At 46.7% G+C, this 19,751-nt stretch overlaps 1 protein-coding gene across 1 annotated transcript; it reads left to right on the top strand.

The window, feature by feature from the left end:
• The first annotated feature begins 903 nt into the window (after nt 1–903).
• On the top strand, nt 904–19,029 carry LOC124717368 (ankyrin repeat domain-containing protein 23-like). Its single transcript, XM_047244204.1, has 2 exons — nt 904–1,031; nt 18,416–19,029. Exons 1-2 carry the CDS (start codon nt 904–906, stop codon nt 18,993–18,995), a joined length of 708 nt encoding a protein of 235 aa, XP_047100160.1. The 3' UTR covers nt 18,996–19,029.
• The last annotated feature ends 722 nt before the right edge of the window (nt 19,030–19,751 follow it).

The raw sequence follows: 19,751 nt of genomic DNA, 5'->3' as shown, positions 1-19,751 counted from the left end.
GTGCTGAAGTGTGGACACGTGGATGCACATGGTGAGTCTATACTGACAGGTGTAGTCAACTTAATGCTGCAGCAGTTGTGACCATGCAATAACATCCGGTAGTAAATTATGTGACTTATTTTTGGGAACACTGTTAGACACAGAGGAAAAACAACAAACACTCAGGAGTACGTAGGTGTTAAGGTACCAATGATGACAATATCTGCACTTATACCCCTTGTCAGGCGTAAATGTATATATACATTGTCTCTGTTTTCTTTACTGGTCTTACGCAGACACTTAAACTTTATAGTCAAATGATATTCAACTTTCGCCAGTTCAGTCAGCGTGCTCATTGGCTAATATGAATGAAATCCAGATATTGGGAAATGTTTCAGTTTCTTTGATAATAATTTTAACAGCAATTAAATGGCTCACTGGAATGGCTTCATAATATCGCAAATTTTGTACCCCTTGCTTCTCTGAACGTCCTCCCCATCGGTTCAAAAGCTGCTCTCCTCGTTTTCCACCTGTGGCTTTACACCCCGTTCGTGGCACACGAACTGGGAACATCATTCAGTGACTGCAGTGCCCCATCAGTTTATTTAAAGTTTGTTCTAGTTGTAATTTCTGTGTTATTGTTGTTTTTATGTATTCAAACTCTGCTGTACAATAGTTGTATCTCTCCACTATAACTATTGACTTTTGTATGTACCTCTCATTCACATACTATTTTATACAAAATGTTTTTTGGTATGCAAAGGAATTGTTATGAGAAACTGAGGAGAAGCAGTGTGCGAACTGATTAGCTCAAAGACAAGGCATCCACCTTGTGGACACTGTACAGTCACCGGCAATGTGTGTCCCATTGCTAAGAATGACAACCCCTTAGCAGTAGTGCCCCCTGGCCTCCTCGCTAACACGATGTCCAGCACTCCAGCCACTGGAGACAGGCGCTCCAGCGGGCGCAGGTGCACCCCCGTGGCAGCCGCGCCGCCACTGGCTGCCTGCCCCACTCCAGCACCAGGTGACGCTGTCGCCTCTCGCATGAGGTAAGCTCCATCGCGACGTGTCCACGTTTTCCACGTTCACAGTACGAATTACGGAGGCGTCAGCCAATAGTTACAGACAATAAATCACGCATCATTTTATTGCATTTTTTAATAAAGCAGAGGGGAGACCCTTAACAGTAAACTATTTGTTTCAGTCTATCTCTACATACTTCTTTGCGTTCACAGAATAAATAGCATTCAGTTTGCAGATTAAATGTCATACCATTGAATAACAATGTTGTTGTTGTTGTGGTCTTCAGTCCTGAGACTGGTTTGATGCAGCTCTCCATGCTACTCTATCCTGTGCAAGCTTCTTCATCTCCCAGTACCTACTGCAGCCTACATCCTTCTGAATCTGCTAAGTGTATTCATTTCTTGGTCTCCCTCTACCATTTCTACCCTCCACACTGCTCGCCAATACTAAATTGGTGATCCCTCGATGTCTCAGAACATGTCCTACCAACCGATCCCTTCTTCTAGTCAAGTTGTGCCACAAACTCCTCTTCTCCCCAATTCTATTCAATACCTCCTCATTAGTTATGTGATCTACCCATCTAATCTTCAACATTCTTCTCTAGCACCACATTTCGAAAGCTTCTATTCTCTTCTTGTCCAAACTATTTATCGTCCATGTTTCACTTCCATACATGGCTACACTCTATACAGATTGTTGTGAATTGGCAAGACAGCCAACCCACTATGAGAGGAAGCCGAAAGGCACGCGTTTTAGCTCAGGCAGGTTGGCGTGAGGTCTGGAACAGGTCAAGGAAATAAGACTAACAAAAAACGTACGTAGCTGCTGGAATACTCAACTTTAATCCATAATTGGTGAACATCGCTCTTGACGGTACATGTTTTACAGCATCAATAGTAACTGGTAATGGCGCCTTACTAGGTCGTAGCAAATGACGTAGCTGAAGGCTATGCTAACTATCGTCTCGGCAAATGAGAGCGTATTTTGTCAGCTGTACAACTGGGGCGAGTGCTAGGAAGTCTCTCTAGACCTGCCGTGTGGCGGCGCTCGGTCTGCAATCTCTGATAGTGGCGACACGCGGGTCCGACGTATACTAACGGACCGCGGCCGATTTAAAGGCTACCACCTAGCAAGTGTGGTGTCTGGCGGTGACACCACACAGATACTTTCAGAAACGACTTCCTGACACTTAAATCTATACTCGATGTCGACAAATTTTTCTTCTTCAGAAATGCTTTCCTTGCCTTTGCCAGTCTACATTTTATATCCTCTCTACTTAGACCATCATCAGTTATTTTGCTCCCCAAATAGCAAAACTGCTTTAGTCCTTTAAGTGTCTCATATCCTAATCTAATTTCCTCAGTATCAACCGAGTTAACTCGGCTACATTCCATTATCCTCGTTTTGCTTTTGTTGATGTTCATCTTATACCGTCCTTTCAAGACACTGTCCATTCCGTTCAACTGCTCTTCCAAGTTCTTTGCTGTCTCTGACAAAATTACAATGTCATCGGCCAACCAATGTAGTTTTCTCAATTCACAGTGTGTGTAAATTGCCTTCCCTCAGTTGTTTAATAGTATGCAACATTTGTAAACCTCATCAGGTCTTCAACAGACCCTGTTTACCCGTTGCCTGGCACTTATCCTCATGGGTCATTAAAGTACCAACATAAAGGAAAAATACTTGCAACAGGCACCTATTGCTTCACAGTGGCTGGAACTCGTGGAAGTTTAAGAACTGGTCATGGATGGAAGGTCACTGAATCTTAATTGTTTGGTGTTATATATCTGCTTTTTGCACACAATAATAAATTTTTATATACTAGGATATATAAATTCAGTCTTTGTTGTTGTGGGAAACGAGTCACAAGTGGCTGGACAGAAATGACACGTCGGATGGCGCCAGTGTGTTTGGCATGGAAGTAGTGGCACACTTTCAAGGGGCTCCCGCTATGCACGGACATAGACGCCACCTCTTTCTTCTGTTGGGTCATCTGGCTGGCCTAGTGGCGCCACCGGTGCAGCCTCTGGGTTGTCTGTCGTACATCTACATCACAACTCGGTGTCCGGAATGCGTGGCGTTTGGCGCTGCCGCCATCTCGGTTCCAGGGGAGAACTAGCTGCAGTCCCTGTGTGCTTTCGCGGCAGGCAGGCGTCGCTGGCCGTTTCTGGGGTCACCAGTAGTGCCAGAAAGTGACCTCACACAACACCATATCACTGGTTCAATTCACACATTGGTGTTTCCATTTCCCATTTTCTCGTAGTTCGGCGACTTTCTTGCGAACACCAGGCATGGAGTAACAGAAAAGCGTTTTCTGTACCCTTCGTTCTACAGCGCGGTTCTTGTCAAGAGCTGCAGACACAATTTAATCATCATAGTACCAATTAAGTACTCGTAAAGATTCTTGCCGGTCCTCTCCGACGTCGGATGCCGCCTGGCGCCTGGTGGCGTTGCGGGCTCGTGATGCGGCAGCAAAAGCATGTAAGTGGGACAGACACGAACGGGGGAACGTCCTAGCGAAGATGGGGGCAGAAATTGGGAAAAATCCATCGAGAGAAGCGACTTTGACAAAGGGCGGATTATTATTGCACAGAAGCTGTGAACGACTACCTCGGAAACAGTGAAGCTGGTCGAATGTTCACGTGCTACTGTTGTGAGCATCTACGAGAAGAGGTAGGAGGACGGTTAAACTACCATTAGCGGCTGAATGGTTGGAAGTCCAAGACTGTTCCAGAACGTGGAGTTCGGAGGCTTGTCTGCTCTGTAACGTAACGCAGATTGCGATCTGTGCCATCTCTGAAGAAAGAGCACAATGCTGGCGTACGCTCAAGTGTTTCGGAGTACACTGTTCGTCGTACATTGCTGAACGTGGAGCTCTGCAGCAGATCACCCCTACGTGTTCAAATGTTGACCCAGCGACACCGTCAGTTACGATAGCAGTGGGCACAGAATCTTAGGCATTCGACCGTCGATCAATGGAAACGCGCCGGCTCTTCGTGTGAGTCACATTTTTGCTACACCAGGTCGCTGGTCGTCTCCACAGCGCCGTCACCGAGGAGAACAGCGACTCGTAACGGGCAGCGCGCCACTGACACAACGGTATTGTGCTGCGACAGAAATCCTCCTGCGCTCGCATGGGACCTGTGGTGGTAACACAAGACACGCCAACAGCTGCGAACCCTTCATGCTCGACGTCTCCCGCGACGGCGATGTCACCTTTCGGCAGTGAAATCGTCCGTGTCTCGGAGTCACAACAGCGCTATAGTGGTCTGAAGAGCATTGTAGTGAAGCCACGTTGATGCCTCGGTGTCCAAATTCGCCTGATGTAAATGCCACGGAAACCATCTGGGTCGCTATCCAACGACATCACCGCGTACGCAAATCCGCGGCTGGTTATTCAGACGAATTTTATGACCTGCGCGCAGACAGCAAAAACCTACCGACAAACTGCCGGATCCCGGATACGCAGAATCAGTGTTGAACTTCGTTCCAAAGACGTAAAAATAACCTGTTCAACAGGCAGTCGTAATGTTTTGCGTCATCAGTATATATTCAGTTTCAGAAAGAAAGTGTACGATATTCGAGAGGAATAGATGCTAAAGGAATGACAAGATCATAAATAATAACATTGTTGCGAGTGCTGTATCTCTTCGGGTCTAAGAAAGAAAACTACACTGATGGCACCGAGCGAGGTGGCGCAGTGGTTATCACACTGGACTCGCATTCGGGAGGACGACGGTTCAATCCCGTCTCCGGCCATCCTGATTTAGGTTTTCCGTGATTTCCCTAAATCGTTTCAGGCAAATGCCGGGATGGTTCCTTTGAAAGGGCACGGCCGATTTCCTTCCCAATCCTTCCATAACCCGAGCTTGCGTTCCGTCTCTAATGATCTCGTTGTCGACGGGACGTTAAACACTAGCCACCACCACCTACACTGATGGCACAGATCTGTGGACAGCAGATGGCACAGGTGTGGAGAATACGAGAGCTGTGGTGTGCTATAGAAGATTTCTGTTCCTTTTATACTGTACTTGTTTTGACAACAAGAGCGCAAGACAAGAAAGAAGAGTAAGTGACAAACTTATTTCAATAACGAAAATAATACTTTGTGGTTGAAGGAATGACGAGCGAAAATGAATGTGGCTACACGGAGCAATGACATCCAAATGTTCCACCATAAAATGACTCACCATTTAAAGCTAGTCCAGGTGCTCGCCGTTAACATGCACGCCAGCATAAACTCCCGCGTTCTCCTCAGGATTCCAGACACACGACTCATAAGCGGAGACTATGTTGACCGGTGGCTGCTTCCGCACTCCAGTTCCAGTGGCCGCCGGAATGTCACCCCCGTGCGTCCTCGCAGTACACAGAGAGCCGACTGACTACTCGCGGTGCTCCGTGCTAGAGTCCTGCATGACCGAGTAAGCGAGCCGAAACGCGAGATGGGGCGAGCACACCCTGACTGGGTAGACTGCCCGCACTAGTTCTAGAGACCGAGCATAGAAATCTTGACCGAATACGTAGCACGTAGCTTCAAACAGATTACGCGTGTCATTATCCGTGTGCGACTGCAGCCAGTAATCATGCAGCGCATGGCAGCCAGTGCAGTAAGACGTAAGATTGAAACCAATGTTTACACATTGAAGAAACGGGAAGGCCTAAAAAGTCGAGTATGGAGTACATTTCTTTTGGTTGTAGACGAAAACAGTGCGTCTACTGGGTACGTATCGTGCATAAACTGCTCCACATTGTTGTGTTTCCAGTCGGGAACCACTCATTTAAAGAAACACAGTTGCAAGAAACCTCACAAAGATACAGCTCCTTCCGGGATACCGGCAGTAATAAAAAATAGTATTACAGCAAAGTGTGCTAAAGATATGAGACCTTTTAATGCCGTCTCCGGTAAAGGTTTCAGAAAACTAGGCCAAGAATTAATACATCTAGAGGCGCATCATGGAGAATTTAACGTGGCAGATGTCATGACACATCCCTCTACTTTAAGCAGACATGTCAAAGAGCAAGCTGATGCAATACGAAACAGCATAATGCCTTCTGTTATTTCGGAAGTTATTAACAAAACATGTACTGCGACAGTTGATATGTGGACTGATTCGCATAATCAGGTGCACTATCTGACGCTTACAACACATTACATTAATATTGATTGGTCTCTTGTGAACAATGTTTTATTTACAACAAAATTACCGGACGTTAAGAAGACAGGAGTAACTATTATGAAAGAAATTAAAGAGAGGATGGCTGATTGGGACATTTCGCCGGACATGTTGCACGGTTTTGTTTTTGTCTCCTACCAGGGTGCCAATGTAATAAAGGCTTTAGGAAATCACGAAAGGATTCCTTGTGCTGCTCATTGTATAAACACGGCACTTAGCCATACTTTCGATGAAGATAACTTCTTGTTAAATCATGCCCCGAACATCGCATCAACAATAACTACTGCAAAATGCTAGCGTACATTAAGAAAAGTGGCCTCTCCTGGTCTTTGAAATCATCGTTGGAACAACACGTCTGCACACGCTGGAACGGCTTGTACACTATGCTGGAATCTCTACTCACTCAGTATAACGAAGTTGCTGCTTTGATGACGGAAAAGGACTCCGCTTACAGATTGCAAGGATATGATAATGAGCTTGCAGGAAAAACTGCTCATTTTCTGAGACCATTTAAAGAGGCCACAGCTGAATTAGAAGGCGAAAAAGAACCGACAATCTAGTTCGTTGTTCTTTGGTTCCACAAACTGAAACAAAATTGCAGTGTCAATGACATTGATTGTCAGGTGAGTAATTGCTGCAGTTAAAAGCACTGTTTCATTATGATATGCGATAGATTTATAATTAACTAGCGTAGTTGATGTGCACTGACAGATATGTATTGTTGTGACTTGGCAAGACAGCCAAGCCAGTATGAGGTAGCCGAAAGGCACGCGGTTAAGCTCACGCAGGCTGGCGTGAGGTGTGGAACAGTTAAAGGAGTTGAGTTTAGTGAAAAAGTACGTAGCTGGCGGAATACTTAACTTTAATCCATAATTGGTGAACATCGGTCTGACGGTACATGCATCACAAGATAAATAGCAAATGATAATGGCGCCTTGCTAGGTCGTAGCAAATGACGTAGCTGAAGGCTATGCTAACTATCGTCTCGGCAAATGAGAGCGTAATTTGTCAGTGAACCATCGCTAGCAAAGTCGGCTGTACAACTGGGGCGAGTGCTAGGAAGTGTCTCTAGACCTGCCGTGTGGCGGCGCTCGGTCTGCAATCACTGATAGTGGCGACACGCGGGTCCGACGTTTACTAACGGACCACGGCCGATTTAAAAGGCTAGCAACTAGCAAGTTTGGTGTCTGGCGGTGACACCACACGTATTTTTTAACAAAGGTACAAAGGATTAAAAATTGAGCTTTGACTTTCGTTTGTGAAAAGATTGTCATCACTTCCAGACATAAAATTGCTACGTTTCTTTGGTTGTCTTTCCGTGATCTTAATATGCTTGAAATAAATGAAAAGCAGGAAATTCTTGGCAGTGCGCGACAAATGTGTGTTACTTACGCAGGTACAAGATGCAATCATTAACTTAATCGTTTTTGCATCGTTAGTGGATAGTGTGTTGTAGGGAAACAGGAATGTTATAATTCATATAATATTTCATTAACGTAAAACATCTCGTTTCTATAGGAACGTTTCGATGATTTCCACATCAGTTCTGTATTACTTGTCTCTTTTGTTTATTATCATAGATACTTCAAGTACTGTGTCATCACCCCCCAGAAAGAGAGATCGTTTCAAGGAATGGAGGAACAACAGATCAGCAGCAGCAGATGAAGTAGATCTCTACATTTTAATGACCCAGGAGATGATGATGACATCTTAAAGTGGTGGAGCAGACACGAAACAGATCTGCCAGGCCTGGCTGCAGTTGCAAGACGTATTTATTGTATCCCAGCAACAAGCGCACCTAGTGAAAGATGCTTTAGTAAAGCCGGCATGTTACTAACAAATCGCCGCAGCCACTTAAATCCGGGACGCGTTAGTGATTTACTGCTGATCAACAATAACTATAATTTTGTTTCTGTTGCAAACAAGTGAAAAGTATGACAAGTTACGTCAGCAAATACACTCCTGGAAATGGAAAAAAGAACACATTGACACCGGTGTGTCAGACCCACCATTCTTGCTCCGGACACTGCGAGAGGGCTGTACAAGCAATGATCACACGCACGGCACAGCGGACACAGCAGGAACCGCGGTGTTGGCCGTCGAATGGCGCTAGCTGCGCAGCATTTGTGCACCGCCGCCGTCAGTGTCAGCCAATTTGCCGTGGTATACGGAGCTCCATCGCAGTCTTTAACACTGGTAGCATGCCGCGACAGCGTGGACGTGAACCGTATGTGCAGTTGACGGACTTTGAGCGAGGGCGTATAGTGGGCATGCGGGAGGCCGGGTGGACGTACCGCCGAATTGCTCAACACGTGGGGCGTGAGGTCTCCACAGTACATCGATGTTGTCGCCAGTGGTCGGCGGAAGGTGCACGTGCCCGTCGACCTGGGACCGGACCGCAGCGACGCACGGATCCACGCCAAGACCGTAGGATCCTACGCAGTGCCGTAGGGGACCGCACCGCCACTTCCCAGCAAATTAGGGACACTGTTGCTCCTGGGGTATCGGCGAGGACCATTCGCAACCGTCTCCATGAAGCTGGGCTACGGTCCCGCACACCGTTAGGCCGTCTTCCGCTCACGCCCCAACATCGTGCAGCCCGCCTCCAGTGGTGTCGCGACAGGCGTGAACGGAGGGACGAATGGAGACGTGTCGTCTTCAGCGATGAGAGTCGCTTCTGCCTTGGTGCCAATGATGGTCGTATGCGTGTTTGGCGCCGTGCAGGTGAGCGCCACAATCAGGACTGCATACGACCGAGGCACACAGGGCCAACACCCGGCATCATGGTGTGGGGAGCGATCTCCTACACTGGCCGTACACCACTGGTGGTCGTCGAGGGGACACTGAATAGTGCACGGTACATCCAAACCGTCATCGAACCCATCGTTCTACCATTCCTAGACCGGCAAGGGAACTTGCTGTTCCAACAGGACAATGCACGTTCGCATGTATCCCGTGCCACCCAACGTGCTCTAGAAGGTGTAAGTCAACTACCCTGGCCAGCAAGATCTCCGGATCTGTCCCCCATTGAGCATGTTTGGGACTGGATGAAGCGTCGTCTCACGCGGTCTGCACGTCCAGCACGAACGCTGGTCCAACTGAGGCGCCAGGTGGAAATGGCATGGCAAGCCGTTCCACAGGACTACATCCAGCATCTCTACGATCGTCTCCATGGGAGAATAGCAGCCTGCATTGCTGCGAAAGGTGGATATACACTGTACTAGTGCCGACATTGTGCATGCTCTGTTGCCTGTGTCTATGTGCCTGTGGTTCTGTCAGTGTGATCATGTGATGTATCTGACCCCAGGAATGTGTCAATAAAGTCTCCCCTTCCTGGGACAATGAATTCACGGTGTTCTTATTTCAATTTCCAGGAGTGTAATTAATGTTATTTGTATGGTTTCTTTATGAAGATGGTTGTCTTCTAGATTACGGGGAGAGGACTTATTTAATGTTTCCTATTAATGATAGGAAAAATATATCTTCTGTTTGGAAATGAGACTCGTCTTCTATCAGCGATTATATTAAAATATCATTTTACTTTCCAAGTGCTTTATGAATTTAGCTGTGTCACGTACCCGATGTTGGAAACGTTATTCTTGTGTTAAAAGAGAGAGAGACAGAGATAAATACATTGTGTGTGTGTGTGAGAAAGAGAGAGAGAGACAGACAGACAGAGAGAGAGACAGGCGTTGGATTCGTACAGTACAGTGCAGCGAGTCGGGGCGAGGCGAGGCGAGACGTCGTGCGGTGAGCGGTCGTGCTCGGTTACCCGCGTGTCCGGAATCCGGACAACAGACATGGGGCGACTACGTGGCCGAGCCGAGTCGTGTGGGGCCGGACACGAGCGGCTCGGTCCCCCCGTCAGCGGGCGAGCACCCTAGCCCGTGCGTCGCTTGCCCGCCCTCTGTCACCGCCGCGCCGCCAGCCGAGTCTCTTCACCTCGCGAGCCGCGGCCGTCCTACACAGAGGGCGCTAGCCAACCAGGACGCCGCAGAGCGCTCAACTCTCCTGCCGAGAGCATCGCGAGAAGTCACGGCTCATATACCAAAAGTAGCCAGGTTTCAGGGGTCACTGTTCTTTTGTTCAGCTTATCCCGAACAGTCCAGTGAGGCACGGGGTACAGGCTTTTGTTTCAGCAATTGCTGAACCACTCCTCACAAGTGATACTGAATTGACCTCTGTGAAACGACCTACATGACCAAAAGATGCTTCCATTTCTTCCTCTGATGTTGTAGTGAGGCTTATTACTCACACTGGGGTCTTCAGACGAAACCGTACGATGGCAAACTGCTACATCAGCTGCTCCTTTAGCCTCCTCCTTGTTGAACAAGCGGCTAACATGCATCGGCACACTCAGAAAAAACAAACTCAAGATGCCACAAGAAGTTTTGCCTAAGTAAGCTAGCTAGCGCTTTCCATTCCCGTCTGTTTCGTTTCCGGAATGATATAATATCAGTTTCCGATTACCGAAGAAAAAGAAGGCACCAGGTATGGTTTTCAATTACATTATGGAACATCCCCTTAGAAAAATTTATGAATGACTCTGCTGATAAACCCCTTATGTTATTTTATTTTTAAACAGCTGAGCAAAACTGAACATACTTATACATTACTCTCTTTACTTATTCTGAGCAACACTAAACTGACACATATTTTTAGCGCAACGCAATCTGACTGTTAATAATCCCTACAGTAGAATGGCCCTGACTAACAATAACCTATACCTTTCACAAATCACTTACCTCACAAAAATCTTCGTTACTCGAACTACTGCAATACAGCGAGCGCCAATACTGCCAGCTAAATAAAAGATTCAAACTACTGAAGGCACTAACTACTGATAGGCATAGTTAGCAAATGAAAGATTTTGATAGGGAACAAACAATGCATTTACCTTAATAGTGTTCAAAAGTCATAATATATATATCAGTTCACGATATCCAGTATTACAAATTTACTCTCTCTGATGGACACACGTCCAGATCGTCCCGTCTGAAAACTCCGCCATCTCTCTCCCCACATCCACCACTGCTGGCGGCTCACCTCCAACTGCGCAACGCTACGCGCTGTTAACAGCCAACTGCCCAACACTACAATAGAGAATGTTACAGCAATGCTAACCAGCCCACAGACAGCACACAGCACAGCCAGTGATTTTCATAGAGAGCGCTACGTGGCGTTACCGACATAAAAAACCTAAACAGCCTACTTACAATTGTTAGAGCTCTAATGGATATAGCAGGAATCAATGCTCAAATACTTTTTCAAGCGGAAGAGGTAAATCCACGAAAGAAGAGAAGGATTTTCTTGAAAGACTTAGCATTTTCCCTTATGAACCTTCAGGTAGTGCAAAGAGCTAAGATTCTTTCACTTCGTACCGACGCACCAACCTTCCTCGAGAAATAGCAAGAACCGTGGGTTGAAACAACTGAGGAGAGTCCCACCGGGAACAGAGGGCGGAGTGTGTCACACGGACGAGCGGAAAACAACTCCACCACCACCAGGTGGCACTCGCGCCGTAGCTTTGTTTGCAAAAGGAGTGTGAAAACAACGGATACGTGTGCGAAGTGACAAGGAGTTCTCGAAAATGCGCAAGAAAATTAGTGGTAACTGTGCAATCATAAGACAAACTGACTACTCGTACTGCTTCAATATAGAGACCCTATGTCGCTTCGTATTTGACAGGGTGGCGTTGTGCAGTGTCTGCTGAAGTAAACCGTTGCGGTAGACTGATACACGTCAACCGCGACAACACAATGACACAATGGAAGCTCACTTTTTGTATTACTGAATTAAACAGCGATTCAGCTCACGTAACGCAAGTTTAATTTATCGTTGTATAATTAAACTAAAAGTAAACTACGATTTGGCTCATATTTGGTTACTTTGGTAACGTAAAGATGGCTACTCTCGAGTACAAAGTTCGTCGCTCGCCCATCCGTGTTACGGGAAACGGCACGCCCGCTCGAGGACCGACAATGAGTGAGACCTCTTCTGCACTGCTTGTAATGCCGTGCAGCAGACAGAACGCCGTATTGAGCTGGATGATGGGAAAAATTCTGCAACTGAATTCGCACCTTTTGTCTCTATCTCAAAGTTAGAGATTACATAAAGGGTTACGATAACAGCTCGCCCTAAGCAGAATATCTCGATTGTAGTTCTCTTCTGAAACCATCATCTCAGGTCTTTTACATTGAGTTGCAAGTGTAACATTTATGAGCGCTTTGCACTGCCATCATTTCATTTCAGCGCACCTTCACTGGTTCCCTTTCTGCACAACAGCCTAGACGCTGTTCTTCAGCCCCGGCCCGCCAGATCAGCAGACTTGTTGCCAAACGAAAATGCGTGGGAGGTGGCGAAATGATGCGCGCAGCGCCGTGGCCCAATGCCGGCCAGCACAGATGAACTTTGTCACCAGGTCAATGCAGCGTGGGCGGCTATACCCCAGGCAATTCGTGCCTTATACGCGTCGATGCCGTCACGCATGGAACAAGTTGTCGCGGCCCATTGCGGACCCTGTGCCTGCCAAGCAACACGAAACGTGCTGAATTGAGGTGACTGAAATGCTTATAATTTCCGCAGAACATACTGTTGTACGCGTCCTGTGAATATCAGATATTTAATCGTTCAAGGTGTACTCTTTTTCCTGAACATGAGCCTACAAGAAGCCTGGTCGTTTTTTTTTGGTCATCACTCTACTGACTGGTTTGATGCAGCCCGCCACGAATTCCTTTCCTGTGCTAACCTCTTCATCTCAGAGTAGCGCTTGCAACCTACGTCCTCAATTATTTGCTTAACGTATTCCAATCTCTGTCTTCCTCTACAGTTTTTGCCCTCTACAGCTCCCTCTAGTACCATGGAAGTCATTCCCTCATGTCTTAGCAGACGTCCTATCATCCTGTCCCTTCTCCTTATCAGTGTTTTCCACATATTCCTTTCCTCTCCGATTCTGCGTAGAACCTCCTCATTCCTTACCTTATCAGTCCACCTAATTTTCAACATTCGTCTATAGCACCACATCTCAAATGCTTCGCTTCTCTTCTGTTCCGGTTTTCCCACAGTCCATGTTTCACTACCATACAATGCTGTACTCCAGACGTACATCCTCAGAAATTTCTTCCTCAAATTAAGGCCGGTATTTGATATTAGTAGACTTCTCTTGGCCAGAAGTGCCTTTTTTTGCCATACTGAGTCTGCTTTTGATGTCCTCCTTGCTCTGTCCGTCATTGGTTATTTTACTGCCTAGGTAGCAGAATTCCTTAACTTCATTGACTTCGTGACCATCAATCCTGATGTTAAGTTTCTCGCTGTTCTCATTTCTACTACTTCTCATTACCTTCGTTAAGTTTCTCGCTGTTCTCATTTCTACTACTTCTCATTACCTTCGTCTTTCTCCGATTTACTCTCAAACCATACTGTGTACTCATTAGACTGTTCATTCCGTTCAGCAGATCATTTAATTCTTCTTCACTTTCACTCAGGATAGCAATGTCATCAGCGAATCGTATCATTGATATCCTTTCACCTTGTATTTTAATTCCACACCTGAACCTTTCTTTTATTTCCATCATTGCTTCCTCGATGTACAGATTGAAGAGTAGGGGCGAAAGGCTACAGCCTTGTCTTACACCCTTCTTAATACGAGCACTTCGTTCTTGATCGTCCACTCTTATTATTGCCTCTTGGTTGTTGTACATATTGTATATGACCCGTCTCTCCCTATAGCTTACCCCTACTTTTTTCAGAATCTCGAACAGCTTGCACCATTTTATATTGTCGACCGCTTTTTGCAGGTCGACAAATCCTATGAAACTGTCTTGATTTTTCTTTAGCCTTGCTTCCATTATTAGCCGTAACGTCAGAATTGCCTCTCTCGTCCCTTTACTTTTCCTAAAGCCAAACTGATCGTCACCTAGCGCATTCTCAATTTTCTTTTCCATTCTTCTGTATATTATTCTTGTAAGCAGCTTCGATGCATGAGCTGTTAAGCTGATTGTGCGATAATTCTCGCACTTGTCAGCTCTTGCCGTCTTCGGAATTGTGTGAATGATGCTTTTGCGAAAGTCAGATGGTACACTCCTGGAAATGGAAAAAAGAACACATTGACACCGGTGTGTCAGACCCACCATACTTGCTCCGGACACTGCGAAAGGGCTGTACAAGCAATGATCACACGCACGGCACAGCGGACACACCAGGAACTGTGGTGTTGGCCGTCGAATGGCGCTAGCTGCGCAGCATTTGTGCACCGCCGCCGTCAGTGTCAGCCAGTTTGCCGTGGCATACGGAGCTCCATCGCAGTCTTTAACACTGGTAGCATGCCGCGACAGCGTGGACGTGAACCGTATGTGCAATTGACGGACTTTGAGCGAGGGCGTATAGTGGGCATGCGGGAGGCCGGGTGGACGTACCGCCGAATTGCTCAACACGTGGGGCGTGAGGTCTCCACAGTACATCGATGTTGTCGCCAGTGGTCGGCGGAAGGTGCACGTGCCCGTCGACCTGGGACCGGACCGCAGCGACGCACGGATGCACGCCAAGACCGTAGGATCCTACGCAGTGCCGTAGGGGACCGCACCGCCACTTCCCAGCAAATTAGGGACACTGTTGCTCCTGGGGTATCGGCGAGGACCATTCGCAACCGTCTCCATGAAGCTGGGCTACGGTCCCGCACACCGTTAGGCCGTCTTCCGCTCACGCCCCAACATCGTGCAGCCCGCCTCCAGTGGTGTCGCGACAGGCGTGAATGGAGGGACGAATGGAGACGTGTCGTCTTCAGCGATGAGAGTCGCTTCTGCCTTGGTGCCAATGATGGTCGTATGCGTGTTTGGCGCCGTGCAGGTGAGCGCCACAATCAGGACTGCATACGACCGAGGCACACAGGGCCAACACCCGGCATCATGGTGTGGGGAGCGATCTCCTACACTGGCCGTACACCACTGGTGATCGTCGAGGGGACACTGAATAGTGCACGGTACATCCAAACCGTCATCGAACCCATCGTTCTACCATTCCTAGACCGGCAAGGGAACTTGCTGTTCCAACAGGACAATGCACGTCCGCATGTATCCCGTGCCACCCAACGTGCTCTAGAAGGTGTAAGTCAACTACCCTGGCCAGCAAGATCTCCGGATCTGTCCCCCATTGAGCATGTTTGGGACTGGATGAAGCGTCGTCTCACGCGGTCTGCACGTCCAGCACGAACGCTGGTCTAACTGAGGCGCCAGGTGGAAATGGCATGGCAAGCCGTTCCACAGGACTACATCCAGCATCTCTACGATCGTCTCCATGGGAGAATAGCAACTTGCATTGCTGCGAAAGGTGGATATACACTGTACTAGTGCCGACATTGTGCATGCACTGTTGCCTGTGTCTATGTGCCTGTGGTTCTGTCAGTGTGATCATGTGATGTATCTGACCCCAGGAATGTGTCAATAAAGTTTCCCCTTCCTGGGACAATGAATTCACGGTGTTCTTATTTCAATTTCCAGGAGTGTATATCGCCAGACTCATATATTCTACACACCAACGTGAATAGTCATTTTTTTGCCACTTCCCCCAATGATTTTAGAAATTCTGATGGAATGTTATCTATCCCTTCTCTTTTAAATTCCGATTCTAATACTGGATCCCCTATCTCTTCTAAATCGACTCCTATTTCTTCTTTTATCACATCAGACAAATCCTCACCCTCATAGAGGCTTTCAATGGTCGTTACAATGTAATATATCTGACTGAATCATTGTTATTAACGAAGTTGATATACGTGTCGTATTTGAGAAAACTATTGCAGCAAAGTAAGCTTAAAAGCTGAGAAATTTTAGTTTTGTACGATGTATACAATATTGCAGTGCCTGTCTTACTCTGATTACGATGCAAAGTTCCTTTGCACATTCATGCAGGTCTGGAGCAAAGATGCCGTTCTGGCTTTGATCTTTGTCAGTGCTGTGTGTGTTTTGAAGCCATGTGGCACCATTACCAGTATTCCACGTCAGACTGTCAGTCAGTGTTAACAATACTTCAAATCAGAGGCAAGCAGAAGTGCATGTCTCCACCTTTTAAGGCACTGTGCAACGTTCCGTTGTCGGCCACTGTAGAGGCATCCAGAATTAACATTTTTTGCTTCGTCACTGACTGGAAATGATCAAGAATCAAGAGTCGGTCACTTGTGAGAACACTGCGATACATTTTGAGTATATGTAGTGTATGATTTTCACTTGAAGCAGCGGCATCAGACCTACTATCAGCACATTATATTTTGTGCAAGTGAAAAGTGAGTATTTGATTGATTGACAGATTGTGAATTTCTCATGTGTAACACTTCATTTGGCACAGTAAAAAACTAAATTTGTTCTTAACTTCTTTCGCTTATAAAGGTTTTGCTGCATTTTACATCTGAGGAAATGCAACACTCAGCTTATAGTATTAGAGTGTAAGAATTGTCTCTTAGGGTTGTTGTAGAGAGGGGTTCGTTCACTGATGACATGACATTGATCTTTTCTCAGCATCTACAGCAGCATAAGAGGTCCCCGAGGTGTTCAGGCAGCTCACATTCGCTTGGAGCAAATCTTCGTGTCGTGAATTAGGCAGAAATGCATGAAATATGCATTTACTCCTACAACCTGCAGGTTTTGCTGTTGTCTTGAGATACATTGCAGCCACAAGAATTAAGACTGGAAGTGTTTGTGTGTGTGTGTGTGTGTGTGTGTGTGTGTGTGTGTGTGTGTGTGCAGAAGAGGCGAGTTAGCGATGTTGCTAAATCTGAATCATTTAGGCTAAATCGTTTCTTATATCCCCAATCATGGTGTGTCAAGGTAATTGCAAATAATGGAGCTGAAATTTTTTCTAGCATGACAGGATGGTTTCTGTAAGAACCTGGAGATTAGCTTCGTCAGATTTGCAAGTGTCAGAAGGGATTGCTACAAGCAGAGGACTAGTACTGGCTGCAGGGGTCGCCTCTTTCACCGGAGGCCAACGACTGCTGAACAATAGCATCCCGAGGGCAAAGGAAAATAGTGACAGCAGTCACTATGACAAACTGTGACTACTGAAGTGAGAGATGGAATGTAGGACTTTTCAATGCAGAGTTGATGGAGACTTTAAGAGGGTGATACCGCCGTACCTTAATATACAGAGAATGCTGTGCATCACTGGAGGGAGAGAATTGTAGGTTCATCATTTGTCAGTGCACGTATGTTGGTTGGTTGCTTCATCTGGGGGAGGGGACTGTAAGTAGGCTGTTTAGATTTTTGTGTTGGTAACGCCACGTAGCGCTCTATATGAAAATCACTGGCTGTGCTGTGTGCAGTCCGTGGCTGGGTGGCATTGTTGAAAAATTCTCCATTGTAGTGTCGGGCAGTTGGCTGTTAACAGTGCGTAGCGTTGCGCAGTTGGAGGTGAGCCGCCAGCAGTGGTGGATGTGGGGAGAGAGATGGCGGAGTTTTGAGAGCAGACGATCTGGACGTGTGTCCATCAGAAAGAGTAAATTTGTAATACTGGATATCGTGAACTGATATATATATTATGACTTTTGAACACTTTTAAGGTAAATACATTGTTTCTTCTCTATCGAAATCTTTCATTTGCTAACTATGCCTATCAGTAGTTAGTGCCTTCAGTAGTTTGAATCTTTTATTTAGTTGGCAGTAGTGGCGCTCGCTGTATTGCAGTAGTTCGAGTAACGAAGGTTTTTGTGAGGCATAGGTTATTGTTAGTAAGGGCCATTCTTTTGTAGAGATTATTGAAAGTCAGATTGCGTTGCGCTAAAAATATTCTGTGTCAATTTAGTGATGATCAGAATAAGTAAAGAGCGAAATGTCTGAGTACGTTCAGTTGTGCTCAGCAGTTCGAAAATCAAATAACGTAAAGGGGTTTACCAGCACAGTAATTCTTAATTTTTCTAAGGGGACGTTTCAGGACCAAACAGCGAGGTCATGAGTCCCTACAGATTAGGTAAGAATGGGGAAGAAAGTGAGCAGTGCCCTTTCAAAGGAACCTTCCTGGCATTGGCCTGAAGCGATTTGGGGAAATCATGGAAAACATAAATCAGCATGGCCGGATGTGAGTTTGAACCCCTTTCCTCCCAAATGCAAGACCAGCGCCCTAAGCACTGCACCATCTCACTCGGTTTGCCCGGAAGTGCTTACATAACTGTCCGTAGTTCTGCTTCCGTGATAATTTTCTCAATCAGATGTGTGTATGGTAACGTGTGAGAATTTTTTTGTTTTGTGCAGGAGCCTTTTTGCAATTGAGAAGGGCAGCAGGCTGCTGCAAGCAGCTAAGCAGTCGCGACTGTCAGAGATACGGGTACTGCTGGCTGCCGGTGTGGACGTGGGGGCGACGGACGGCGATGGTTTGACCGCCCTGCACTGGGCGGCAAGGAACGGACAGGTGGAGATGGCCGAGTGTCTGCTCGCAGCGGGGGCAGACGTGGACGCGCGGGACTTGTCGAACTGGACCCCCCTGTACTGGGCAGCGAAACAGGGGCAGCTGGAGGTGGCGAACATTTTGCTCTCCGCGGGGGCTGACCTCGAGGCGAGGGACAAGTGGCAGAACACGCCCGTCTTCCTGGCCGCCATGACGGGACACGTGGACGTCTTGCGGCTGCTGGTGGCGTCCTGTGCCGACCTCAACGCCAGGGAGGAGCACGAGACGACTCCTCTGCATTGGGCGGCGTACAACGGCCACGCAGGTGCAGCGGCTGCGTTGCTGGAGTTGGGCGCCGAGAAGAGGGCCAGGAACAGATCTGGGCGCACCCCGCTGGACGAGGCCAGGGAGTGGAGTGACCAGCAGCTCACAGACATGCTCAGCTGAAGCCAGCAGTCCAGCAAAATGTCTCTTGTGTATAAACAGCTTCTTTTCTTATAATAAAATATACAAAAAAAAAACATGCTCAGCTGAAGTCAGCAGTCCAGCAAAATGTCTGTTGTGCACAAACAGCTTCTTTTCTTATAATAAAACGTGCTCAGCTGAAGCCAGCAGTCCAGCAAAATGTCTCTTGTGTATAAACAGCTTCTTTTCTTATAATAAAATATACAAGAAAAACATGCTCAGCTGAAGCCAGCAGTCCAGCAAAATGTCTCTTGTGTGTAAACAGCTTCTTTTCTTATAATAAAATATACAAAAAAAACGTGCTCAGCTGAAGCCAGCAGTCCAGCAAAATGTCTCTTGTGTATAAACAGCTTCTTTTCTTATAATAAAATATACAAAAAAAACGTGCTCAGCTGAAGCCAGCAGTCCAGCAAAATGTCTGTTGTGTACAAACAGCTTCGTTTCTTATAATAAAATACACAAAACATTAACCTGTTCTCAATTTTTGCACCCATTTTCAAATAGTACATACAGGGTGTTACAAAAAGCTACGGACAAACTTTCAGGAAACATTCCTCACACACAAAGAAAGAAAATATCTTATGTGGACATGTGTCCGGAAACGCTTACTTTCCATGTTAGAGCTCATTTTATTACTTCTCTTCAAATCAAATTAATCATGGAATGGAAACACACAGCAACAGAACATACCAGCGTGACTTCAAACACTTTGTTACAGGGAATGTTCAAAATGTCCTC

The sequence above is a fragment of the Schistocerca piceifrons genome, chromosome 9, assembly GCF_021461385.2.
Source record: "Schistocerca piceifrons isolate TAMUIC-IGC-003096 chromosome 9, iqSchPice1.1, whole genome shotgun sequence".
In the NCBI taxonomy this organism is placed as follows: domain Eukaryota; kingdom Metazoa; phylum Arthropoda; class Insecta; order Orthoptera; family Acrididae; genus Schistocerca; species Schistocerca piceifrons.
The sequence above is the reverse complement of the archived record's forward strand: the minus strand, read 5'-3'. Positions and strand labels throughout refer to the sequence as shown.